The sequence below is a fragment of the Sander lucioperca genome, chromosome 11, assembly GCF_008315115.2.
Source record: "Sander lucioperca isolate FBNREF2018 chromosome 11, SLUC_FBN_1.2, whole genome shotgun sequence".
Classification (NCBI taxonomy): domain Eukaryota; kingdom Metazoa; phylum Chordata; class Actinopteri; order Perciformes; family Percidae; genus Sander; species Sander lucioperca.
The window spans coordinates 3,488,391-3,515,890 of NC_050183.1; the positions used below are offsets into that span (position 1 = coordinate 3,488,391).

The following is a 27,500-nucleotide window of genomic DNA, read 5'->3' on the forward strand; positions in this document are numbered from 1 at the left end:
TGGGGGCTGAACATGTAGGGTTGAGAGAACGAGCAAAAGAGACTGACATTTCCTGGGTAATGAGCACCAGTGATCATGAAACTGAGCTCTAAGCGCTTCCGCACGTCAAATTAAATACAATTATCCCTGCACCTCAAAAATGCCTAACCTCCTAGAAGAGCCAGAATACTAAAACATTCACACCGCACGAGCTTGAGCGTGTCTGACACTCAAACAGGAGTGGTGTGTTTCCTGCATGAATGTGTTTAAACTGTAAGATACAAACTGAATTGTACTGAAAACACAGGTTAAGCACTGAGAGTTGGAGTTTGGCATGAAGACCAGGAGGGAGAGTGGGGAGTGCGTCTGCTGTATGAAAAATGAAACCGGTGGTCAGGGTTTTGTCTGGATGGTCTCACGCAGGGTCATCTTGGCATGTTTGCTGAGTTTATTACGGTTAATGTGGCTGATTTGATATATGATTAAGGTCCTGTCTGTCATCAAGATGGCTTATCTGCTCAAAACAAAATAACCATCAAATTGTGCTGCATGAGAGAGAGAGTTTATCAAGAGTCAATTTTACGACCGATGAAAAACGTTCATGAGTCACAACATCTCAAAAACACATATGCTGCACTTATCCTTTCAAGTTAACAGTGCAAATACTTGAGATAGGCTTCACTTTGTGTACGTTGCAACACCTGATAGTGTATTTAGACAGCAGTGTGTAAACAGAGCTGGTTTATTTCTGGCTAAGCACATAGGGTTTTATGTTAGTGCTAGAAAATGGATTTCTGCTCCTGCCTGCATTGACGGTTTGTGTATACATGTGAATATGGGTGTGCTCTATGTGTATGCAATTGTGTAGCTCTCCATGTGATGATGTGCAGCTCTCTGGGACCTCACACACACACAAACACATGCTGCATGCTTGTGTCCACAAACACCCACACAGACACACAAACACAAAGACCATCAGACAAACAGTAATCACCAGGGGGAGACTAACAGGCCATATGGCTGAGAGCAGAGCGGAGCTGAGGTGCTAATGCACCTTAGCATGATGTGTTCCAGAGACAAGCGAAAAGGGTTACTAGGAACTTAAATTACAACACACACAAAACCACAAACCCACATTACAGTTAGATCAGCTCAGTTGTTTCAGAGTGTAATTTGGAATTTGAGTCTTTTTCTATCCTCCTGAGGGCACAGAGGTGGGTGGGATCACATACCGGTTAGATCTCCTGCTCAGTAACAAAAATGGATAAACTCATTGACTACTGATGAGATCAAGCTGGTGTCTTTACAATTAACATATTACATTTCCAACTACCAGCCTGTTCAAACATGTAATTATGTCTTGTGGACATCTGTTTTGAGACTAACCTGCATCGAGGATTCCCTGGGCCAGGATAGCTCCGAACTTGGCCATAACATCATCATGCTTGTCGTTGATCACCTTCGCATAAAGCTGCCTGAATTGGTTCACCTAAAGTAGTGAGGGGAGGAAAACATGTTAATGTAGAACCCATAAATGATGGGACACCAGTGGCCAACCAAAAAAATAGTTATTGTTTTTTTTTTATAAAAAATCCTGCAATAGACTCATGCAAAAGTAATCCCTCTCAATTGTCACTTATGATCGACTAGAAGTGTGTGTCGGTGTCTGTATCTGCATAGACCCTTCCCTCTGCCTTGATGTTTTTATTTTCTTCTTAATTCGCTGTGTTGGGGACGTTTCTGGGCGTCAACCTTTGGGCAGTATGTGTGTAGCCCCCAGCCAATAACAGCGCGCAGGGTGTGAGGGCGGGATTTAATAAAAAGTCTCTCTCTGTCTCTCTCCTCTGCTCTCTGTCTGTGTCATGGATGTATAAAGAGCTGCAAGTCTGTGTGTCTGTTTGACCAAGAACCAAGGCTCTCAATTTAAACAAAAATTTTGCAACTCCATGTTGAAGTCAAGTGCTTCTAAGGCACATGTTCTAGAGAAATACATAATTAATATTAGCAATGTTTCAATCTTAACAAAAACTACTGTGTTAGCTTTTCATTGTGACTTTATTTTTAGAATGCAATTAATGAGGTGCATAATTAGTGAGGTTCCCTCACGCTTTAAAATACTGCAGAAATGGTGTGTGGTTAGATTTTTTTGCCAAGTTTGTGACTTCTTGTTAGAGGCTCTCCAAATGAAGTAAACGTTTAACAAATTGCATTACAGCCTCTGACAGCCACATAAAAACTTGCACTCTGTCAGCACAATATTCACAACACAGCCACATCAGCATTGCCACGCCCATGTCGATGGCATAATACCTGTGGGAGTCCCGGCACGTACAGCATATCTCGATAACGGTGAAACATTGAGTAAACACTGTGCTGGGTTGTTACCAGCCAATTTTGGCCAATTTACCACCCTAAACTAGAGACCTAAGACTTCTAGTCTACAACTGTGAAGCAGAGTTGGAAATTACAAAGAGCGGGACTTTGAAATAAACAGTCATGGATGTAATACCTACCGACATTCCGATGTTTGGAAAAAAAACCTGCCTCTTGCACAATCCTGCATACTGCCTTGAGCTTTAAGGACTGTTGCTGTGCAGATGAGGAGTCTTTGAAAATGTGCCTGGCAAATCTTAACTGTCTATGACAAAGTATGAGGTGCTCCAAGGGTGAGTGCGTGCAGTTATGCCTGGACTAGTCACTCTCCAGTCTTCCATGACACAGATTTCTTTCCCTCCATCTTAAGTTTTGATGCTTTCTGTTTTTGGTCAAATGTTCTCCTTTCCCGTTTTCTTTCTCCTCACGCTTTACTCAGCTATAGCTCTGGTCTGGAAAATGTCTGTTTTAAAGGTCTGCTTGACCTATGAAAGCGGTCTCTCAACCAACACTTTGATCCAGGCTGTTATGACTGCTTGCTATAAACCCATTTCTTTAATGATAACTGATAAGTCATCAAACAAGTCTTGACAAAAAAGCAACACACGAACATTTGGCTCTTACCTTGGGACAGGTGACTTCAGACTGCTGGATCATGATGAGGGCAGAGGCAATGAGGGCGCCCTGTCTCACATAATTTACTGGGTCATTGGTCATGGGCTCAAGCAGATTGATGGCCTCCTGTGGAGATAAAGGCACAGCAGAAAATATGATAATGTTTAAAATCAGATTATTTTATTGTCAATTATATTCTTGATTATGGTAAATCGATAAATTGTTAGTAAAAAAAGACAAAGAAAAATGTTGATCAGCTCAAAGCTCAATACGACAACCTCAAAGTCTTGTTTTGTCCACAACTCAAAAGATATTCAGTTTACTGTCATAGAACAAATGACGTGATAAATCCAACACAAAACTTTGTGCTGCACAACCCTAATGGGGCTTGTTAATAATCATCTACTGGAATTGGTATCAATAAATGACTGATCATATTTGGAGTAGAAAAAGTTGCTCTGATGTAAAAAAAGAATAATAAAAAAAAGGCGATCAAATGATTTTCCCATGTACGTATTTTAGGACCAGTTGCCTGGGAACCAGACCAATCTGCAAACTCATGTTTTATTTTCTGGCAGTTTTCAGATTTCAAGACAGATTAGGCAACTTTACATTTAATTTACTTTTACTCTAATTGACTTTATAATTTACTTTAAAACAGCAATTAATCTAGATGTTTGTTGAAGGTTTCGCACTAGAAACCATGTGTAAAAAAAAAAAAAACAGTCCAACACAGACACTTTTGTTTGGTTGAACACAGGAAAAGGGATTATCAACAGAGGCAACCAGACCACACACATTAATGAGATTAGTGTCATCCATATCTGGTTGCCCAGTAAACAGAGTAACAGTTATGACAAGCCTCGCCTTCTTCAGTTTGCTCCCATAATCACTGTAAATGTAAGAATGAGGGAGGACCACCTCTTTCCTCCTTTTATTTCTGAACTCTCCTCTGTCCTCAGCTGAGCAGTAATAGCTGTAACCCACACCACCAGACTCAGAAGGGGGGTGTCAGCTCCGCAGAGGAAAGAGAAACAAACTAGGATGATGACAGTAGAGGTAAAATAAACCATGTTTCATCAGTGCTCTCGGCTCAGCTGGATGAGACAGCCATGTACCGGGATGATAAGTTAGAGTGTAAAGCCAACACCAGTCGACCACATCCTGTTCCTGATAGGTTGTCGAGGAGTTTAATTGAGGGTATTTACTGTCAGCCCCAATCAGCAGAGCAGGACGACACATTATATGGTTGCTTAAGATCCTCTTAATCCACATACAGTGGTGGACTGTTTTCTTCAGGCTTCTGCCTTAAGCCCCTGACACACCAACCCGACGCCTGAACGTCGGCAGAAAAGGCAGTCGGACTGATCAGTCTGCTCCCCGAGGTCCAAAAAGTGCCACAGAACACACCGAAGCGACGCCATCTTGAGCGTACGTTCTGCGCGTGACGTAATACAAAAAATGAAAACCAGAAATGCCGAACACGTTACGTGGGTCTGGCTTCTCCAGCCGATCGTATTCCGAACAAGCCGCCATTACTATCTCTTATTTTACGAAAATAGTTCACTGAAACGTGTTTCTGAAAACATTTTAAGCGAGAAATAGGCCATGAAGTTGCTGAATCTGTCTTCAATTCAGATCGACAAAGGTCAGTTTAAAAGATTTGTCAGATTTTGAGAGGTGTTGGTCACTCATCCCGCTCGTTATTTCTGGGTTAGCATCCAACTGCCCGCCCTCCGACCCAGCAGGTCAGGTCGGCCAAAATGAAGGCCGACGGCCCCTCCAACGGACGACGGCACGGAACACGTCAAACAGACTTGAGTCACTGACCTTGCCAGACTGTCTGACGGCCGATTATCAGGTTGGTGTGTCAGGGGCTTTAGCGTGAGTGACTTTAAATTAGATTTAATTCAGTGCTGCTAAAAACTGGCTAGAACCTTGTGTAAATAAATGAACAGAGAAGAACACACTTCACCACAACATCATTTCCATTTTTATGCATATTTATAAAAGTGTATCATATGACAGTATTCTGAAATGGTGGTTGGTTTTTGGTGAACAATGCTCCCATCCAATTTACTAAACAAACTGAACAGTATTTAAGATTTTCATTATGGCACAAAATCAGCATAAACTAACAGACTACAGAAAAGGTCAAAACAGCTTTCCTTTGCAGTTTTTTTTTTTTTTTTTTTTATATCTGTAAAGCAAAAAGTAAAAATATCCAAAGCCAATGGTGTGAAATGATGGCAAAGGAATGTGCGCCCTCTAAATAGGTGACCCACTTCTCTTGCCACAACATCATTATTCTCACTAAGGACCTAATGTGCTCAAGGTCTTACTCTGGAAAAACCAAGCAGTGGAGCTTTGGAGCTGATCAGCTCTGTAGCAGGCCTCTGCCTTATCTGGTTCAAAACATTCACTTCGGTGCTTCAAGGCTCAGGATGCAATGAGCCATGACTCCGTTTCGGCTATGCCACCTGAGACTGATCAGCCCACATAGTTAGACAACTCAAAAACTGGCAGCATCCCCAAACACTGTCTTCTTCAATATTCTTTTCGGACTTCAATGAACCCAAACGCAATGACAGAGTACAGCCTGGTGACTGTGAGCCAATTTGGACCATTTCGAAAATTGTCTTGAAGCAGATGAGGTTCAAAAGAAGATGACTTGTAAGATCATCTTAGGATAATAAGAGCTTGTCTTTTGAGCAACAGCATTACACAATTAATTTTAGCAAAGCAACATTTGTTCTGGTGGCATTATTAACAACTGACAAGAGAAAAGTAATCTTTTCTCAGCAGCTACAGTAAGTAAGTGAGTGTGTATTCGCTGATCTAAGATGAGCCTCACCAAGGAGCCATCAATTGGCTGCTTTAAAGAAAACCCTTTGTGCAGTGTAGATAGTCTTTGCATTAGTGATGCACATGTTACACCAAGGCACATAGGATAAATGGGGGCAGCAGGGCCAATGCTGCCTTTGTTGGGGGAAAGAAAAAATGCTATCTAAGCTGTTCTTGAGCACAGCCTTGCGAGGAATATTAATTCCAGTTACGAGCACCTATTCTAACAGGAGTATGCTCTTGTGCAGACATCTCATTAAATAAGAACTCATTATTTACATGTACACCTTGGAATTGGGATTACTAGCAAAAAAAGTCTGAACGTATTTGTGTGGTGATTTGATGTAAGGTTTGGTAAATCTGTTTTACCTGGCTCTATGTATAATATGTTTGATGTGAACTGGAGGTTGAGACATTGTAAAATCTCAAATAGCCGCTATGCCCCTTTCCGGTATATCAATGCTACACATTAAAATCCCCAAATCACTTCAGATGGCAACATTCCTATGCTCCCTGATAGGCTTTTATTTTGACACACTGTCTTGAGCTCTATTAACAGCAGTTCAACACCATGAGATAAAGGAAAAATTAAGGGGGAAGCACTCACCTTGTTGCCTGTGCCAGCACAGCAGATTCCCAGGGCCATGGCAGCTCCACAACGCACATGAGGGTTGTAGCTCTCTGACAAAAGAGACACCACACTGGGACACTGCTCAGGGGTCCTAAAGAGACAGAAAAATTAAGAGCTAATAAGAGGCACTCAGGTTAACCATTAAACAACAAAGAGTTGAGGACAAGAGCAAAGGTGTGAGCCTTCGTCTCACTTACTGTGATCATTATACAGAACAAAGAAAGATATATCCAACACCAATACCTTGGGTTATGATTAAAAAAATAATAATTTGTTCTTTTAAAGAAATATTACAGCAGTATATATCCATTTCTGATAACTCACAACTATTGTTTGGCTGTAGCACAATGTGTGCAGGAGGCTTTTTACAAACTGTGTCCAGTGTGCCCAGAAGAATATTAAGACTAAACACTCCACTTGTTGATGGATGAGGTGATTTGTTCCATATAATCTAAGGCACTTTGAGGCCTTGAGCAAAAGAGCCACATGAACCATAACCATTGTAGTTATCTTGAGAGGACTTTGATGGGAAATGCTTATTTGGGCCATCTTCCAAAAAGCTAGTATTTGCATCAATATGGTGCTATTTGTACAACATCGTCCAATGATTAAATACCATTAAGACATTAATTTTGATGCCACAGGTGCATTTACCCTCAGATCTATAGGCTCACTGTTATTAGACAAAGTGTAGAGAGTGGAGGAAAAAAGAAAAGTGAAAGAGCATGGGTATGAAATGCATGGCGTCGATGCATGCCTCCAAAAAATCCTTATTATAAAAGTCCTTATTCATTTTCTGCGATGGTGCTGTTGTTAAATAGGGAGAATGGAAATCACTTAGCCAAACCATTATTTACTTATGGTATAATTGAAAATGCTATGGCTCTACATGAAATCGTTCCACCTCTTGTACTGTATAAATGACTTATTAACTTATGATTCAATTGAAATATTCAAGATTATGAGATTGTCGTAATAAGAAAAAGCACTAAAACCGCATACAGATATGAGTAACATACAGTAACAGCAAAAGACCACTCTACTTTATGTACTGTTGACTTTATGAAAAAAGTATTACGAGGCAACAGTATAAGTCAAAGGGTTGCCAAAATAAGGACTACCCGCAATTAATTGGCACTTCCAGTAAACTTGATAGCTTCTAATTGAGAGGCCTTAAGTAGGGGGAAAATACTACGTCATATTTAAACTGTGCAGTTGTTTGCTCCTGAGTCACAATTAGATACTCTTTAATCAGTACATGCCACATAGGACACAGCCTTGGGGACGAATACTAATGTAGAGTCTCGTCGTATTAGATTTAGGTCACAAGGTGAAAATGCCAAGCATTACCATGTGGTGGTAGCCTAATTTCAACAAAGATTTGCATGATTTATGGTAAAGTTTAGCATTGTGTCTTGAATTCAACAGAGATATCTATGTTGAAAGAAAAAGGATTATAACCAAGAATGTTATCCGACAATATGCTTTTGAACGCTGGTGTTGCAAGTATTAATCCTTAAAAAAATAAGAACAAAGGGTCTTGCAGGTCCAGTCAAGAAGCCAGCATCATAATCTGCAGCACAAATCTCTGGGGTTTGACTTTTCACAATCTTGTAAATGTCACATTGTATCAACTGTCCCAATTACTGAATCTAAAGAGGTTGCCATAGTTTCTTACACAGAACTACAACCTCGTTGATCTGATAAAAGAAAGAGAAAAAGAAGACAAATCACCTAGCTGTTCTTTTATTATTCCGAGAGCTACAGCTTTTTTATTGACCCCTCAATAGTGCATGAAAGTAGGGTAGGGTTGTGAATCTTCACTGGTCTCACGATAAAGAAAAAAAAAAAGCAGGGATCGGAAAATCAACGAGCAACATCAATAGGCGATAATAATCAATTTTGGTCTGTCACTGCATCGATGCAGAATCGTCCATGTCCGCATCACAATGCAGTGATTAATTTCAACAACCTTAAAGGAAAGTGGCCAAGATGTCCCTGTGTGTCCATTCAACACACCATTAATAACAGTACTGCCTAAATGTACAAAAAGTAGGGGAAACAGAAAATACTAGGATTTAGGTTAAGCCTCAATCAAGGCTATTTATTGGTTCAAATCAGATGGAGTACTGAAAAGTATGTATAAGCATCCCTGGGTTTGGTGTTTAGTCCTGTCCATCGATACACTGTAGTGGTATGTTCTCAAAGTATAATCCCAACGGTTTGGAATAAGAAGCTCAGCTCAAACACTACATGAGGATTATCAAGATCACAAATGGCAATCATCTAGAACACCTTTCAATTTCACCTGCGGAGATAGAATTGATTCTATTCTCGTAGTCAGATGATGCCCTTAAATCCATACTTGGATGCAGACCAGATTGTAAACCCTCAGAGACAAATTTGTAATTTTGGGCATTCTGTCTGTCCATTATAGAATGAAAAAGTATAAGCCATGCCATCAAAAGCTGATTTTTTTTTTTAAATAGCTAGACAGAGACCTAAATTATGAGGTTTTGAAATTGGTAGGGTAGTACAGCAGCCTCAGGCACAATTTGATTAAACTGCTGTGTTTTTTTCAAATAGTTTAATCTGAAGCCTTTTCAACCTTTTCAAAGTAAATAAGCTAATTACCTTCAACAACTGGCAAAATGGAAGAACTGAGATGGAAAGAGGAAATCAATATCCAGCATTTATTTAGTCTAAAAAAGGCAGTGAAGCAATGACATCTGTATTTTAAGCCTAACTTATATAGCCTCACAATGTGTGAGAAAACCTCAGAATGAACTAAAATAATTTTGAAAATCAAAGATATGAGAAGAGAAAACATAATAAAAACAGATTAGATGTCTGTCTTTGAAATATCTCATGAACCCCTCATCCAATCTACTTCACACTTGGTTTCCTGGGTACCCAATGAACTTGGGGTTTGGAATTTGGAGAAGTTTGGACAGCATTGGATATTGGATAATAATAAACAACAACAACCACACAATAAAGGTCATGGTTAGGCATGTCTACATGCAATATCGTTGACGACAAAGACGACATTAAAATGTAGTTAAACAAAAACTACTTAAATTGCCTTACTACTTTTCTTCCACCATGAATCTGCAACTCTCTCTGTCAGATAAATGTAGTATTACAATGTTTTCCTCTGAAGTAGAAGTAGTCAGTAGTAGGCTATACAGTTAGGTTGCATATTAAGTGCTTTGGGGTCCTTCTGTAAGATTTCGGGGTACAATGGTTCTGGATATGCTCCTAGCAGCAATACCACAGGCCAAGTAGTTGGCCCATTCCAAACTAGACTACTAGTCTAACAAAATCCATGTTTTTTTTTCTTGGAAACAAATAAACAACTCATCCAACACGACGTGAAGACAATTAACCCTTCAGCAGGGAACAGAGTCGCTCCTGTACTCAGACCCTTGTATATAATATAGCGTTAAGATATTATTGGTCATACGAGCCAAATTGAAAAGATTTACTTTAAAGGTTACAAAAATGCACAAGGGTTTTAATTGACTGGTTAATAGACTGTATGATTATATGTGCATGTCTCACATTTATTATGGTGATTAACAGAGGCTGATACAGCTGCAACTTAATAACTCCCTGTCTATAGGTCCCAGGTGATTCCATGGGAAGTAACACATACATTGAAATGTCAGCAAAAGAAGCAGGAATACAGCTTAGCTAAACAAATGATAGATTTTGCCACATGAAATGTGATTGCGGCAGTTATTAAATTCACTTGCATTGTAAGAGAGAAGATCTCATTAGCTTGTTTCCTGTCTGTTACAACCAGTCACCCAAATACATTGTGAAAGTACCAATGTGGTATTAAACAGGCCAAGAGGCTGCATGGCTTTTATAGTCAACAATTAGGGCGCTTTCACACCTATAGTTCGGTGGACTTGGTGCGATTCAGGGGTGAAGTTGCAACATTGTTTGGTTTGGTTGGCTTTCACACTGCACTTTGAAAAATGCACCAAACACTGTAAACACACGTCACGCGTTCAAGACGGTCGCTTGTTTATTGGACAGAATATCTGAACCTCGCTGACACTTCTGGTCTCAGAAATAATGGAGCAACACCAAATTTATAACGTCTTGGGATTTCTGGTTCTGCTTTAGTGCTTCTAATATTTTAGAAGAAGGGGAACAATGTGCAGCTGAAAGACAGCAAGTGAAGGAGAGAGAGATGATGTGTTATCACACAGAGGACCAGCGATGTGCGTTCAGAACAGCTTATGGATCTAAAAGTTATCATCCCTTAAATCATAAGTCAGTAAATTGTGTACAAGGTTGAAATTGCAGGCTAGTAAATGCGGTTTTTGGTTCACTTCCTGTATTTGAGTTGGATCGCGTTCTCACCTGAAGTGAACCGAACTCTAGTTAACTTGAAAGCGAAGTTTGTTTGTTTGATCCGCACCAGAGTTTGGTTGAGCTTTCACACCAGCTCAAACAAACCAGACTATATGACCAAACGCTCCAGGGTTCGTTTTAAACCGACCAAATGAGGTAGATAGGAAACGGCTAAAACATTTGGTCTATGGACTGCTCTTTACTCGGAGACCTAAGGTTACACAGATCCAAGTTGGGCAGTTACTGGCTGTATTTCACACATTTTCTTGTGAAGAACAATCATCTGGTTACTGTAAACTCCAGGGATCTTTTATTTCTACATCTTTTAACAACGTGCATCTGCTTTTATAAGCAAAACAATGAGTGCACACAGAGAAAACACATTTTGACTTGTTAAGGCAGAAAGATCAAAAGGAAAAAAATAAAATGGTCTAAATTTCAAAAGTAAATAAATCATCTAGAAGAAAATAGGATAGGTATTTAAATGACTTCCTCAGCATGAAAATGTTCTCTCATGGAGGATGAAATAAAAAAGCTATGGGGGTACAAGTACAATTTAAGACCTTTTCAATAGGACTTCTCTCCATACACCACTACTAAATCCCCCACCACTGCTTACTTCGAATGGAGAAGAGAACAGAGAGTGACAAATATAAACAGTGGGACGGCTGTGTTGAGGGAAATTACCTCCCAGAACCACTGGCATACTGCCAGCACGAAGACATTCATCTGTTTTGTACAGAGTCTGACTCACGGGCAAGACGGATTGGAGGGAGGGGAAGAGTGAGAGAGCGGACAAGACGGGAGAGAGTGCGGGCTGATCACAGGCTGTGAACAAGAGGCAGTGAGTGGAAGAGAGGCAGATGAGCCACAACATCTGAAAGTTTTAAACCTGTGATCGCGGTTGGTGATGCGAAACAAGACTGGGGGTTCCTCCAACATGTGGAAGCAAAACAAATTCCACATCATGGACTGCTTCAGACAGACAGATTTAGGTTTTACCGCTGGGGGAGGGCATTCTCCGTCATATTCTTATTTGGAGAGGATGGAAATATAAAAAGGTAGGGGACTATTATTAAGATATTAAACTAAGGAGGTGTGCAAAAATTGAAATGCATTGGGCGTTAAGCTGCGCTGTTCTGTGTTTATGCAAGTTGAGACGTAGCGGCTTGGAAAAAATACTCGAATTGAAACGTCAACAAGGAAGTTAAATGTACACCTTCAGGAGCAGGTAAGAAACTTTGAAAATCACGATAATGCTAATTGACAGTGTTTTTTTATATTGATCAAGTTTAATTCTGTGTAATCCATTCCACATCCAGTCATGTGTACAGATGTATTAAGTACAGAGTGAGACAAGCAGTGGATTTTTCATCTAAAGCCTTACGGACAAGGTTTTTTAAATATGTTTAATATCTCTCCTTTGTCACAATTTAACATTCTAAATCTCAAATTGAAATGTTATACAAGACCATTTAAACATTTTATTAATGATTTTATAGTTAAACTACAGAATAACAGAAACTAAAAAAAACCTGCAAGGAATTTATCCTTTTAATTTTCCAACTTGTTTCCACATCATGGAAAAGAAATTTCCAGTGTGGTGACCCTTACGGTTTTTCCCATTATGACAAAGACCCTTCTCATCTTTTACTATACACTGTCTTATTTATTATACCATCATTCAGACAAATAAAAGCAAACGGGTAACAAGGTATTGTTTTTCAGATCTTTAACAGAACCGTTTGTTCTTTTAAATGGACGCAGTGGATGACAAGAGTATCAACTGCCTGGGAAAGTGAGGACTCCTGAGAATCTCATTGCGGAAGTACTAACCGTGTTGGGATTATTGCCAGCATTGGAGTTTGTAGTGTGGACCTTTTTTTTTTTTTTTTTTTTTTTGTCCCCTCCAAGCAGTGGATTCTCTACTGATTTTGAGCTACTCTTGTTTGTACAGTGCACAAAGGATGAAGCATCCTGTGCATTGACCCTGAGCTTTCCTGTCCTACCCTGTGTCCTTGCCTGTGGGACGCAGTGACCATGCTGACCGAGTGTCCAACACCAGAAAGATCAGAGCCCCGACCCACGCTAAGGCCTGCTGTAACCTCTGCAGCACCATGTCTCAAGCTGTTGTGGCTCCACTCGAAGCTAACAACTCACAGTCAGGAGAAGCACCTGAGGCTCAGCTAAAATGGGCTGCCCTGCTCATTGTTATGGTCATCATCCCCACTATTGGAGGAAACATCCTGGTCATTCTTGCGGTGTCACTTGAAAGAAAGCTGCAGAACGCCACCAACTACTTTCTGATGTCGCTTGCTGTGGCTGATCTGTTGGTGGGACTCCTAGTAATGCCCATTGCCCTCATCACGGTTCTCTACAGTAAGTTTAGCATGGGGCCTTGTGTTTAAAACCTTATTATCTTTAAAACAAACATGTACACTACAAAAACAATAAATACTTGATTTTATCAGGAGAAACATGTCCTTGCTCAATGCCCAAAACAATTCTTTATTAACCTTAATGATAAATTATATTACCCTAAAATATCTGTTAAAGACAACAATGTTTTAAGGTGAGTGTAAGTGTGGCTGTGATGTGGGGGCATAACCAGCTTCAAAAATTTCACAAAGAAAGTCATCCATTTCATTGGAAAAATGTTAACCTTTCTTATTCTTAATAATCTACAAAGAAAAACAGGCCAGCATACTTATGGGTGGCAAATGAGGATAAAAATAGTTTGTGAGAAAGACTACATACAATCTTGACCATCACTAAACAAATTATTCTAGATGAAACATAAGAGATAGTGGAAAATAAACATGCTACTTCCTCTGAAGTCCTATGGTAGCAGTTGCACAGCTTGGACTGAACTACTGGTCTGAGGGATCATTTCCCACAGAAACAAAATCTGTTTTATTTTAATTCCAGTGACAGTGCTGTGTAAATATAGCTGCATAGGAACCAATTGAGACTTCTATTCTCTGTTTTAATACAATTGCAAAATACAGAGCTATGGCTAAGCTATTATGCCCCATTAATTCAATTGGAGGATAATGAGCAAGATCATAATTATGTCTCTCACACATAAGAGTGGAGTATAGTGTGTGTGGTCTTGCTTGTCTCAAAAATCACGTTGGACTTGAGCAGCCTTTCAGTGCAACACATCCAGTACTCATGCAGAATTGATCACAGGTGCTGCTTTAATATTGTCCTAATACAGAGGCTACTTGAGTAAGGAACATGCGATTACTATTGCATCTATACTTGTGATAAATCTGTCTGTCTGCATTAATAAATGCACAAGGGCATATCCCTGTGACTGAGGAAAGTACAGCTTTATTTAAAATGCATCAATTTATTTTTGGGGGGGTTGGTCAGATTTGTTTGTACTGCGCTATATGCTTATCTGGCAATGAGTTTTGGTTGATGAAACACACGCCACAATAAAAAAGAAAATATAAAAGAAAAGAAAAAAAATACTATAAAAAGAATGTAAATACCACAACATCTGTTTTTATCTCTGGTGAGGATAAGACACAGCTAATATACATACGGTTTCTTTTAAAATAAACTTGAACCCATGTCTTATAAAAAGCCTACACCATCTGCAGCAATAAGGTGAATTCCTATGCAAGGTACTGACCACAGCCTTGTGTAACCAGAAACTGCAGGACATCCATTACCCTCCAAAAAACAATTTATATAGGCTGGCATTTGAACAAGGACATTTTCAAAAGCAAACTCTAAAAACATCAATAGAGCAGCAATGCTGTTTTTCATTCTTTACTGTATGTACATAAAATGTAAACACAAATCCCTAGTGTTGGCCGTTTCTTTACAAGGCTTTAAAAAAAAGCTATGGATAGAAGGTTTTAGTAAAATTATACTTTTAACACAAGACTATGAAAGTAATACAAACTCAGTTGTGAAATTTGCATGTGAACTAGACATTTGCAATTGCAGAGGGCTAACCACAGTTTACTCAAAGTTTCTTAATTCAATTTAACACAATAAAAAATATGTTCCCTTGTACAGTTACTTGGACCTTGCAAGCTACACCATTTATTGAATTTGGCATGGGACTAAACACTTCAGAAAACACGTACAGAGGATCTACTGTGAGAACGAGTAAAGTATTTGTCAATGAATAAGACTTCCAAATGAAACCTAATTAAAACTATGACTCAAGCAGCGTGTGTAGAAAGTGGTGCAAGAAGAAGAGGCATATCAAGAGAAAAATATGTAAAGGAATATTTCCAACAACAGTCTTTTGCAATGTTAATGGATAACAGGACAAAAGCCAGAACAATAACTTGCCAATTTTATGCTTGGAAATGAAAATAAACACTACTGTTGAGTATGGTCTTCGGCACAGCTTTTAGCTCCATAAACAGTCAGTGAACCTGCCTTTTTCCAGTAAAGTCTTTCCTCGCAGAGATAAACAAACACCAATCTTTTGCATGAGTGCTACTTCTAATTCCTTGCCATTGTGGTACATCTCCCATAACTGGCGGTGCGCAAGATCAAATTCTTTTTGGAATAAAAATTGGTTACACCACACAAGTACATTATAGGCAGTTACTGATTTTAGAAACACTAACACAGATAAGTAATGTAGTAAGTAAAAACAACTACTACCATGCAATTGCTTATTACCTTACTGAACTAATTTCCTTCTCATCTTCTCTCTAGACTCAGGCTGGCCTCTTCCGGACCCCCTCTGCCCCATTTGGCTGTTCCTTGATGTGCTGTTTTCTACTGCATCCATCATGCACCTATGCGCCATTTCACTGGATCGCTACATTGCCATAAAGAAGCCAATCCAACACAGCCAGTACAAATCCAGAGCCAAAGCGATGGTGAAGATTGCACTGGTGTGGCTCATATCCATTTGTAAGCATATCAACTCAAATTTCCTTAACTTAACTCCTTATCCAACTCTGCAGTAGTTTTTACATTGATTAGTTCTTTCTCAGGAACAGACTGATTACTTGACATAATATCCATGACAGACATGATGTACAAACAAATATTTGCCAGATGCAATAAAAGCAGATCATATACAGTATAAACAGCAACTTGCAGCTGCAGTGTATATGGGAAGGAGATGAGGTGGTTGAGGGGCTGGGACAGTAGCATCGGTCAAAGTGAATCTTAAAGAGGTTACTGATGATGTCCTAAGGGGACAACCCAATTGATTTCATGAGAAACTGAAGTTTGTCCAAAGGGCAGCGTGGCTTGTGCCGCTAAAGCAAGCTGCACAATGTTTTCTTGTCTCTTGTGGCTAACTAGGTGCAGCTTGCACATCTAATGAAATGGGTCCCTGGGTGAAAACATGCTTTCCTGTTTTAAGAAAGCACGTTTTAATTATAGAAAGCATTGATAGAGGTTGGTTTTGCTGCTTGCTAGTCCTTTTCAAGCAGCTAAACTAAGATTGTCCTACTGTGCTGCCTGTGCATTTTTAAGAATCATCTTTCTGCATTTGTCCTCCAGAGGTCTTGTACAAGTGTTAAGGCTCATTGTTCAAGATCTGCTAATCATTTCAGCTTTACAGTAAGAAACTAAAAAGTAGCTTCTTGCTATTATGTTTAATACTTGTGTAAAAATGTGGCCAAATTCACTGAGGCATTACTGCTCAATGCCCAGTACTCAGACCACTAAAAGCACTTGGTTTGGCTAAAGAAGATCAGATGGAATGAAGGGAACATCACTTAAACTGAGCATCAGGGTAAAAACTATTTTGCTGTTAGCAGTGTTAAGAGGGATCATGGCAAGCCATGGATGCTTAGTTTATTTGATTTTAAAAACAAAAAAGGAAATCCTTCAATCAGAACATGCCTGTTTATTCCTAACACTATCCTTTAAACATTAATCTTTTGTCTATTTCTACTACTACTATCATGGACATAAAATGAAAAATAAAATGTCTTTCCCTGAGATGATAAAGAAACATTACCATAGTAAGCAAAGTAATTCATCAATATTACAAACTAGATAATTGCCAATGGTAGCCAATACTTACAGTTCTTGTCATTTTCCAGGTATCGCAATCCCTATTCCAATTAAGGGGCTTAAGAACTACCATCTTCCCAACAACATCACCTTCAACAGCAACCACACATGCATGCTGAAAACAGACACCTTCCGGGAGTTTATCATGTTTGGCTCCTTGGCGGCATTCTTCATCCCACTGACCATCATGATGATCATCTACCTACTTACTGTGCGGGTGTTGCGCAAAAAGGTTTATTTGCTCAGGTCAAAGGTGACTCAGCGCTTTAGCTACCCGACAGTCTCCACAGTTTTTCAAAGAGAACAGACTGCGACTCCACCTCAAACTGATCAACTTAACATGCTGGACAGCACACTTCCCAGGATGCAAGAAAAACCATATGTAGGCACAACAAACTCTCCTACAGGAGATGAAATGTCCTTTCGGAGAATGTCAACAATGGGCAAGAAGTCAATGCAGACTCTGAGCAATGAGCAGCGCGCCTCAAAGGTGCTAGGCATCGTCTTCCTCCTGTTCGTAGTCATGTGGTGCCCTTTCTTCATCACTAATATCACCTCTGTGCTTTGCACAAGCTGTGATGTTCATGTAATCGCCCGCCTGATGGAGATTTTTGTTTGGGTGGGTTATGTGTCATCAGGCATCAACCCGTTGGTCTACACCCTATTCAACAAAACTTTCAGGCAAGCATTTACGCGTTACATGACCTGCAATTACGAAACCTCTGCTAGTCATGGGCCAGGAAGGCACCCAAGGGCATCAAATGCAGATCGGACCCTTACACGGATTTCATTCAGATCTTCCATGGCAGAAAACTCTAAACTGTTCATGAAGCGGGGAATGAAGAATGGCATTGGAGCAGTTGGCTACCAAAGTCCACTGAGGTGCCAACAAGCACCTGTACAGTCATCTGGTGGTGTTGTGTTAGACACAATGCTTCTGACTGAAAATGAAGCTGGTAAGCAGGCGGAACATGTTAGCTGTGTATAGAGATACATCAAAATCATGGTGCAAACTTTTTAATCTCTTTAAAGATAAGGGCTAGCCCCAAAACAAATATTCAAAATGCATAATTCTGAATCGGCTGTTACTCTCAATTTGATTACCAAATAATTTAACGCCAGTGCTAACTGTACACTACACAACAACAAAATGTAACCTGTTGCTGTCCGGTTTGTCTACATCAGTAATGTTTTTTTAACAAAGGCAAAATAAGGCAATATTTTCAATTATGATCATTTTGGAAACACAAATTTAATCCATAAGTCAAACTCTTATTATATCTGAATATATATTTCTCACTGGGTCTTTAAGACAGGCCATATTAATAATGTGAAGACAGTCCGTTCATAGTGTACCAGAAGAGAGTTTGAGTTTTCAAACGTTATAAAACCTTGTGATGACCTGTAACAGGTCGACTAAAAAAACAAAAGCGGATGTCCTCTATGAAAGGTCTAAAGTCGACAAAGTTCAGGCCACCAGACAAAAACGTAAGGAATGAAGACATAATGATAACCTGGAAACCCTCTGTAAATGCAGAATACAACATATTCCTATGCTGATTCTTTTATATCTTAATATGATGTAAACCATCTCAGACCACATGCTTATATTTTGTTAAGACAAACAACTCTACCTTTCAAATCTTTTCTGCAACAGACGCATAAAATGCATTGCACTCTTGAAATGATACTAATTGTATTTGCTGGACCTTTGAGAATCACTCCTCTTGTATGTGTATTGCAGCTTGATGTTTTTATTATAGAAAACTAAATGTGTTAAATAAAAAAAATTTGGTTGCTGAACTGAAAACACTGCACTAATTCTGAGTATATATATATATATATATGTTCTAGGGCTGTCCCAACGATTATTTTTTAAACGATTAATCTAGCGATTATTTTTTCGATTAGTCGACTAATCTATTGATTAATTTTTCGATTAATCTAACGATTCATTTTTCGATTAATCTAACAATTCATTTTTCAATTAGCGATTATTTTTCCATTGCTCAATTATTAACAATTTACACAAAACAAATTTCAATAAGGTTCAAATCTCTATTTATTAAAACTGTTTAACACTGCACTGTTCAAGTAAAATGAATTTGTAGTGCAACCTGAAGCCAAAATAAAGTCACTTTCAGGAGGAATACAAAAATAAAAACTTAAAGTAAACAGAGCAAGTGCAAAAGGAGTAGCCTGTATTTACTTTGCTGTCTTAAAATCCATTTCAACATCAACAAAAATACATTAAACACAAAACTTTTATTTTCCACCTTAGTTGTGAATCAAAACAGTTATCAAAATTAAAAAATTCTGTTAACACTGCTCACTCAGAGTAACATTAATAAAACTGGTTGTGCTTTTGGATAGGGGTGCGCCAGTCAGATGTCTGTCGAAGCTCCGCTGTCAATATGCAGACAGGACAGATAAGCTTGCGCTAGATGCTTTTTTATTTTTTTTTGACCCGACGTAGTTCAGGCTGGCGGCCGCCTAAACTGCAAAGTGCTGCGGGAAACCCTGCTATTTTTAGATTTACACGTGAGTGACGCTCATAGACAGTTAAAGAAACGCGACGCATCGACGCAAATTACTTGTGTCGACGCATTATGTCGACGAATTGTCCCAGCCCTAATATGTTCTTTTACTGTCTACACCTTTATGCAACTTTATGTCATCAGCAGGTACATTTTTTTTCCCTTCCTTTTCATGAAACAGCGTTGACCGAAGCACAACAGGACAGCCAAATAAACTGTGTAAATTGGGAAGCCTCAAAAAGATCAGCAAATACCAGATTAGTACAGTACACTGTGGAAAGTATAAGCACTATTTTGTTTTTTACAGTCCCTTAATGCATACGACAGCCGTTTGTAGCATTTTATTACAGACATCCAAACACATAAAAGTTTAATCAGTCTAAATTAAACCTAGTTAACAAAACATATGTAACAGTGTTTGTTGTCATGTGGCAAGAAAAATGAGATCTGGATAAGGTTCCACGAGCTTGTAGGAGTTTGGAAAGTGCCAGGGTTTTATTATTGCCTAGACCAACACGGTCTCATTGTTAACAAACAGAAACTCTGTTGATTTTGTAAGAATAGTAAAGACAAAAGATATTTGAACTTAAACGCTTCTTCTTGTGTGCTAGTGTACATGTTGAGGGAGTGAAGGGAGTTATTCTTGAACCATTAGGAAGTTGGAGAACAGGAGGCCAACGGAATTGTTCTGGTTCAGCAGTTTTTCTAAATGCGGTGAAGATTTACAAAGTTTATTTATTATTAAAATTTATTTTTGAGCTTAAAATTTACACCCCGATATCTGTGCAGTGGCTAGGCACTCTGTTTTACACTGCTCTGGTCTCTAATGGGTAATTCAGTTGGTCTGAGAGGGATGAATCCCTATAAATAGCCAGGGAAGAACATGTGAGTGACAGTAACAAGTATGTCCATCTTCTTCTGACACAGGAACACCTTCAATGAAGACCAGGAGGTAATTTTAAATTCCAGACAACAGTGCATCTAAATTCTCTTATCACACCATATAGAAGGTGTTAATGTCCAATTACATCTCGTTAGCAGTAGCAAACTAAAAAAGGAGGGTGACAAGGGCAACAGAAGCAAGAATAAAAAATAAATAACAAATGCTTCATTTTTTTAAATAACACAAGGGGATTGCAATGGTTCGCACAAAAAGCAGTGCTGTGTCTACAATGTGCATACGTGCATGTATTATCATCATTTGTTTTAAACATCCCAATGGTTTTCTAGTCCTTGTCAAATAAGGACAACTTAGTTTGTTTAAGAGTTATATTTTGTATGGAAAGCAGGAAACAGTCAATTATTTCAGTTTCATATTTGCAATCAACAAATCAGACAAAAGTAGAAGATGACACTAAATATTGTAAAATGGAGTCTATTTCAGAGGTAAATGTCTAATAAGGCTAAGGCTGGCTATAGTAGTAGTTTTATAGCACATAGAAATGCTAATATAAAAAAAATATTCTTTCTGCAGAACAGTTTTTTTTTTTCTATTCAACAAAATGAGCCAAACTACACAAATGCATTGTTGCATGTTTAATTTAGTCTTAAAGCAGTGTGTGTTAGTGTGGGGGCAGATATATAAGTGGAATTTTGGCTGCGAGTCTCCAAAGAGAAAGGCCTCTGGTGCATCTAGTGTTCAGAGCTCAAGTAATTCAGTCTGGTCCTTACCTGAACAAGATGAAGCCAATGGATTCGACAGCAGCCCTTCTCACGTCATCATTTACGTCACTCACCTTAATTAAGAGAAGCAAGGCAGTCAAATAACCAAAGCTGATACTAAGACTCATCAAATCCTACAATTAACTTTAATGATAGAGCTCCCCTATGGCTAACAGTGTGAAGAATATTATCCACTGTCGCACCATATAATAATTGTAGCTTGGATAAGGTGCCACCTACAGGACAAACAAGGTGTTTGCACAAATTCAGTGTAATAAAACTGTAATGTCATAATCGTACGTTTTTCCTTGTTAAATTGTTGCAATGTTGGCCCCACAGTGAATTCAGGCACAAACAGGAAAACACTGATGTGCTATGTGAATACTGATTCATATGGTTAAAGCATGGATGCAATATTTCTCTACCAAGAGAACTTAGTATGGATTTTTAACCATCATAACCACAGTATTAAACTAATTTGAATTATGATGCCAGCCACGGTTGTGCAGCCCTGGCTGTTGGCATCGCTTCACAGCCAGAATGATAAACCTGTCTTCTCCTCTGTGAAATAATTAGGGGTGGGAATCTCTTGGCACCTCACGATTCGATTCCGATTCAGAGGCCAACGATTCGATTCTAAACTGATTATCGATGCAACAATTTCCATGCGTGATTTTTAAAAATATACATATAAATCTGAGTTTGCTACTCAGAGTTTGCTAATCACTTCCTAGACAAAGCAGCTAGACAAAGCTTAGATTTTGACATATACAGTATTTGTCACACACAAGTTTTAATGAAATGTTTTGTCTACTGAGGTTTTTATTTTGTAGTCATTCCATATTAAACATGCTCACACTAATCTTCCATGTCAGAGGCTCAGTCATGTTTAAAGGTGGATAATTGGCTTCTTAGAACACGAAACATGAGGTGGTCAGATGTAATGTGAGAAAGTAGATGAACAGTCTATATGTGTTTTGCCTAATTATTTTATGCATGTCTTATTAGATCATGTGTATATATACAAAATGTATTTATTTTTTCCTTTTGGCCATTTTTGTGTGTTTTTTTTCTGCACTCTTGCCTAAACTTTAAGTTGTTGTCCATTATCCCATCCTCTTTCAGTCACTCTGTTTTCTGATTTGTACTGTCTGGAGACAGTAACTTTTAAATAAAAATCAACACATTAAAAAAAATCGATTATTAACTTATCAGAATCGAGCATCGAATTGTTTTAGAGAGAATCGCAACGCATCTAAGAATCGATTATTTTTCCCACCCCTAGAAATAATGTGGTGTGAAGAGGACCAAACGAGAAACACTTACAGCGATGTGTAGCAGGCGTCGGATGGCCTTGTTGTTCCCGGAGCCGCAGTAGGCCATGCCCACTGTGTACATACCAGAGCGCCGCAGGATGGGGTCCTATCATAGACATTGAAGGAAAGCAGAGCTTTGAGACTTTGTGTCTGGATGCACAACTAGGATCAACATATTGTGATTTATTTACCACATCTAGCTCTTACAGAAAGATTCTTGGCACAAAGTAAAGAGGAACAGCCTCACGTGTGACATGAAATACACACACAACCCTTAAGCTGTAGGAGTACAAACAGGACTCAATACTTCGAACAATGGAACTGCATGATACATTTGCAAGATTTATGAAGAGCAATGACCAAATAAGCTACAAAGGTTTTATACCCTCCCCACTTCATTCTCTCTGGGATAATTACTCAAGCTTGTGTCATTTCATGTGTATGGCATTACTATATGCATAAGCTGCACCAAGGGCAAAAAACAAAGTTTTTTTACTTAATTGATGTTGGAAAATAAAACTCTCATCTCATGGTGTATGTGATATGCTTTCTGATGGCTTTCCAGCCTTACCTTGTCTCTGCAGAGGCTTTCAATGAGGGCATCAGCCTCCTCCATGCGTCCGTACATGACCATGGCAATTCCCACTGCCAGACCACGCAAGATCTTCTCGTGCTGCGTCTCCTGAGCATAGCCTACCATGTCCTCGATGGCCTGGGCCGACTTGGAGCCCAGCATGACCAGACCAAGGGCCAGGCCTGCAGCTTCACCTGAGGGGTTACATGATATTCTCAGCATGGCTCGTTGTTTTTCCTTTCAAAATCAACGGATGTTTACTAGTGTACAGTACTGCATATCTGAGACATTGGTAACATTAATATTCATACCATAATAGACATTATACACAATATATACATACACAAGATAGTTTCTTGTTTCTATACATTTGTTTAGCCAAACATAATTCTTTCATCATTCATTTGTTACAAAATATGCTTTGTTTTTTCTGTGCAACCCAAATCAAAATGTTATCCAAAATGATAAGATTATATAAGGTCAAACAGGAAGTAAAAATATGGATTTTTTGTCTTTTTGGTTAAAAGGTTATGTTTAGTAAGCAGAGCGGTGAGGACCATAAACTGGTTTGCCACCCTGCAATTCAGAAATTGACTTTCCCGAAAGCCTACACACCAGTAACAGCATCATCTTGGTACAAGTTGGACTTGAGGAGGTCGTAAACATCCTGTCTGGCTGTGCCCAACGCAGCCAAGCCAAGGCCAAGGGCGCCACCATGACGGACAATCTGTGAAACAGAAGAAGAAAATAGACCATAAGAGATGGAATACTGAAACATAAATTAACCAACTGACAAGGTGACTTAATAGCTGCTGGTCTTGGCTACAAACTTCTAGCTGAACCATTTAATTCTAAAGCACTATACTTTTAGTAGAAATAAGTGATGACTTTGTTGATTCCCTTTTTCTGCAATCATTTTGCAGGTCACATTCTAGTATATAATTAACAACAAAACAAAAAAAGCATTCAAAGTAAACATGAAAAAAACTCACATCATTACTGGCGTTCTTGAGCTGACCAAGCAGGTAGTCAATGATGTCTCCACCATGGTTGGCATGAATGAGTCCAAGAGCGTACAAGCCTCCTCCCTCCTGGTAGGCCGAGCCAGGGGACGTGTCTTTGGGCAAGTAGGTGGCCATTAACTGGAGAGCCTCCTTTTCATGACCCTGAAAAACACAGCATTGTATGGTCAAAATTTAATCTAGAATAAAATTCATTATGTTTTTTGATTTGCTTTATATTATCATCATAGTGACATAACCGTACCTTGTGGATGACACCCAGACTTGCTGTGGCTGTGAACTTTGCCCAGTTGGTGGCTCTTGCAAGCCATTCCAAGTTTTCTCTACAAGTTCAAACAAAAACTTTGGTCAAATGTTACTTGGAGTAACTGTTTCTCTACATCTCGGTGCAATCAATGAAATATTTGTTTCTGTTCTGCCAGCTCAATTACCTGAGGAACTGGTCACTTGTGGTTCCCGTGTGCATGAAAGAGTTGGCTATTACTGTGGCTGTGTGGCACACCGAATTTCGGACTGCATCCTGAAGTTAAGAGGAAAAAAATAAATAACAGCTCAAGAGGAAGCTTTCACAATAAATTGTTTGCACAATCTCCAGTTTAGTCATTTGTGTACTCTAAGCCATTCATCTTGTTGCTAGCCTACATTACCTTTGTGTTTTTGAGGATCATTAGATCTGTGTTGTTATTTCGGATTAGGAACTGCAAGTGCAGCTCAATGGCCATCTCCCCGCTAAGGATTTTGATCATCTTGGCATTCTGGTCTTTGGGCTCATCTTTCTACAAAAAACACAGAAGCAACAGGATGAGCCATCAACCAAATCAAAATTGCTCTATTTAGACACAGAAAAATTACTCTGACCTGGTATGGAAAAAAGTGCTAAAGTACAAAAGAGCGTACCGTTTCTACTGGCTTTCCAGCAGGGGAGCTACCCGGCTTGTCATCTGTCTCCATTGCATCACTGTAACAAAAAACAACTTTCTATCAATATTTCAATCGTTCCATCACAATTAACTTGACTCAAAAAGGCAAATGTACAGTTTCAGTTAGTCGCCCCATGTCTCCCATATATTCAATGTACTTGGCCTGATGGGCAATAAGATGTGCATGTATATTAGAGTTTATTTAAACGCTCATGTCAAGTTCTTTAGTTATTTCAATGTATTATCAGTAGGTATAAGCAATGGTATAAAACCAAAAACACACCAAAAACATAGCTTGCAGGTGTAAATATTCTGAATCTTGGAATCTGAACTTGTGTACTGAACCCTCCTACCGGTGAGGTCAATGTTCTGCATACTGCCCGACTTACAGACTTGGAAAATGTTGAGGTTTTTGTTACTTTCCTAGTAAATCATAGCCTCAAAGAAAGTCTAAACAGAGATTTTCTGAAGCTTAAATGAAAACTATTAGCAGTGAAAAATCCCTAAGCCTTTGTGAACATGAGCCAAGACACAGTGCTTCAGCCTAGGTATTAGTGTGTCCTTATTTTCTTCTCCAGCCCACCTGTCTTTGTCTGGTGTGGGCACAGTGCCTGTATTAGTAGAGCCAGGGACGGCAGGGATAGGTGTTCCAACAGTGCGCAAGTTCTGGATGACAGAGGAGAGGAACTGCTGGCTGGCACTCTCATACAGGTCAAAGCAGATCTGATAGGCCATCAGCAGGTTATCCTCTTTCACTAGCTTCTCCAGGATGTCACTCACAGCCTGCGGGTCATCCAGGAATATCAGGCACTAGAGAGGAGAAAAAAATATTAGAAATGGATTTTTAGGTTTTTGGAAAATCTAATTCTGTGAAAGTAGAGAAATGCATATGATCAGTATAGCATGGCTTCCAGCTGTTAGGTAGTAGATGGAGCACATCAATAGCTGTCAGTATGACTCAGTCAGTCATTTTATTAGAAATTATTGCAGGACTCTTTTATTAGACTGCATTAGATAGTTACTAGTTAGTGTTACTAGGCGAACCTAATAAGTATTATATACCGGTATGTATATTATAGCAGCATCAGCAGAATAAATATCCAAACCTACATCAAACACAAGCAATGAAATAATTAGTAAAAAGTGTAAAAGAATATGTTAAAATGTCCAGACAACAAATTAGGGCTGAATGACAAAAATGAAAAATCTAAATATTGATAATTACAAATTCTAAAACACAAGGAAAAGGTATCCAAAAAAGTATCCTTACAAATCAGGGTTTGTGTTGTAGAAAATGTATACCCAGTCAATCAAAAACTTTATACCAACTGAACAGAACTTATTAGAACCAAACTGTCTCAAGTATGACATATATTTATCACACTGAGGAGTTGGTCACGGAGATGATGCATAATGTGCTATGAGGATCTGATTGTTACCTGACAGACATTGATGAAATCTGGCTTGTCCAAGTTCATGTAGAGCTTGACCAGCACCCGCAGCACCTCGTTGCGAAACTTCTTGTTCTGCATCAGGGACATGCACACCTTCAGGCTGTAGGCAAGGAGGCCACTCACATCAGTCTGCATGAGAGGAGAAAGACATAAGTATCAATTATTAACATGCATCATGACAAGGAAAAAAAGTTATGTAGTGTAAAATCAGTCAATGTCAAAATATAATCAAAGTAGAGGGAGGCAGGCCAGTACAGCCCGATCCGGTTGGGGAGAGTTCTAGCCGGACCAGGCTCCTCTCCTTAACCTGTCTCTCTTAATTATGCTGTTATAGTTTTAGACTGCCGGGGGACTTCCTTTGACACACTGAGCTTCTCTCTCCTCACCCTTTCCATTTGTGTGCATCCATGTCCCAGAAATGCTTTTTACTAACCTAGCTCTGGGGAGCTTATACCCCGGAGTCCTTATGTTTTTTTTTCGGCTAGCATGTTTCCTTGGATTAGGGTGGCACCAAAATCATGGTCGCAGCTGTCGCCGTGGTCCTGCTGCACGCCCTGCTATGCCCCATTACACCCTGCTACGCTCTGCTATGCCCTGCAGTGTCCTGCTACATCTTGCTACGCTCTGCTGTGCCCTGCTACGCCCTGCTATGCCATGAACTACTACAACTACTATTTCTAGTCACTGTTCCATTATCTTTATTGTGACCGTTATTGCCACTATTCATCACACCCCCAACCGGCACCGTCAGACACCGCCTACCAAGAGCCTGGGTCTGTCCGAGGTTTCTCCCTCAAAGGAAGTTTTTCCTCGCCACTGTCACACTAAATGCTTGCTCTTGGGGGATTTACTAGAATTGTTGGGTCCTTGTATGTTATGGCGTGTGGTCTAGACCTACTCTATCTGTAAAGTGTCTTGAGATAACTCTTGTTATGATTTGATACTATAAATAAAATTGAATTAAATAAAGTGATTCTCGTTTAATCTTTGTTTTGAGGCATTGTCATGCAAGGTATGCTAGACTCTTGTACAAGACTTAGTGCTATTCTGCTGAGTAGTAAAGGTAGCAGCAGATATTCAAATCTAATCTCAAGTCAACTTTGAATTACAATAGTGGCTGACCGATTCTAAGATGGTCTTCTCAAACATGTCAAGCCGCCTCGTCTCCAGGGCGATGCCAATGGCCTGCTTGT

The 27,500-nt window shown here is 39.3% G+C and overlaps 2 protein-coding genes across 5 annotated transcripts in view; one reads left to right on the forward strand and one right to left on the reverse strand.

Moving 5' to 3' along the window:
- The window catches only part of psmd1 (proteasome 26S subunit, non-ATPase 1), a 46,148-nt gene that overhangs the window by 14,382 nt on the left and 4,266 nt on the right, over positions 1–27,500 (reverse strand). For both annotated transcript variants that reach the window (XM_036007543.1, XM_036007544.1), the window contains exons 5-19: positions 27,430–27,500; positions 26,293–26,436; positions 25,437–25,663; positions 24,831–24,891; positions 24,581–24,709; positions 24,365–24,453; positions 24,178–24,256; positions 23,904–24,077; positions 23,527–23,638; positions 22,909–23,105; positions 22,348–22,443; positions 21,031–21,095; positions 6,419–6,533; positions 2,977–3,093; positions 1,366–1,468 (exon numbers count right to left, since the gene is read on the reverse strand). The exon at positions 27,430–27,500 is cut by the window's right edge and continues 138 nt beyond it. In XM_036007543.1, the coding sequence (XP_035863436.1) occupies positions 1,366–1,468; positions 2,977–3,093; positions 6,419–6,533; positions 21,031–21,095; positions 22,348–22,443; positions 22,909–23,105; positions 23,527–23,638; positions 23,904–24,077; positions 24,178–24,256; positions 24,365–24,453; positions 24,581–24,709; positions 24,831–24,891; positions 25,437–25,663; positions 26,293–26,436; positions 27,430–27,500 (1,779 nt within the window). The remainder of the gene's footprint in view (positions 1–1,365; positions 1,469–2,976; positions 3,094–6,418; positions 6,534–21,030; positions 21,096–22,347; positions 22,444–22,908; positions 23,106–23,526; positions 23,639–23,903; positions 24,078–24,177; positions 24,257–24,364; positions 24,454–24,580; positions 24,710–24,830; positions 24,892–25,436; positions 25,664–26,292; positions 26,437–27,429) is intronic.
- On the forward strand, positions 11,550–18,252 carry htr2b (5-hydroxytryptamine (serotonin) receptor 2B, G protein-coupled). Of its 3 annotated transcripts, none has more exons than XM_036007546.1 (5): positions 11,550–12,041; positions 12,550–12,852; positions 12,898–13,189; positions 15,503–15,703; positions 16,852–18,252. In XM_036007546.1, exons 3-5 carry the CDS (start codon positions 12,928–12,930, stop codon positions 17,808–17,810), a joined length of 1,422 nt encoding a protein of 473 aa, XP_035863439.1. In that variant the 5' UTR covers positions 11,550–12,041; positions 12,550–12,852; positions 12,898–12,927; the 3' UTR covers positions 17,811–18,252. The 3 variants fall into 3 exon arrangements, with proteins under 3 accessions (XP_035863439.1, XP_031163207.1, XP_031163208.1); XM_031307347.2 differs by having other exon boundaries at positions 12,578–12,852; XM_031307348.2 differs by having other exon boundaries at positions 12,768–12,852.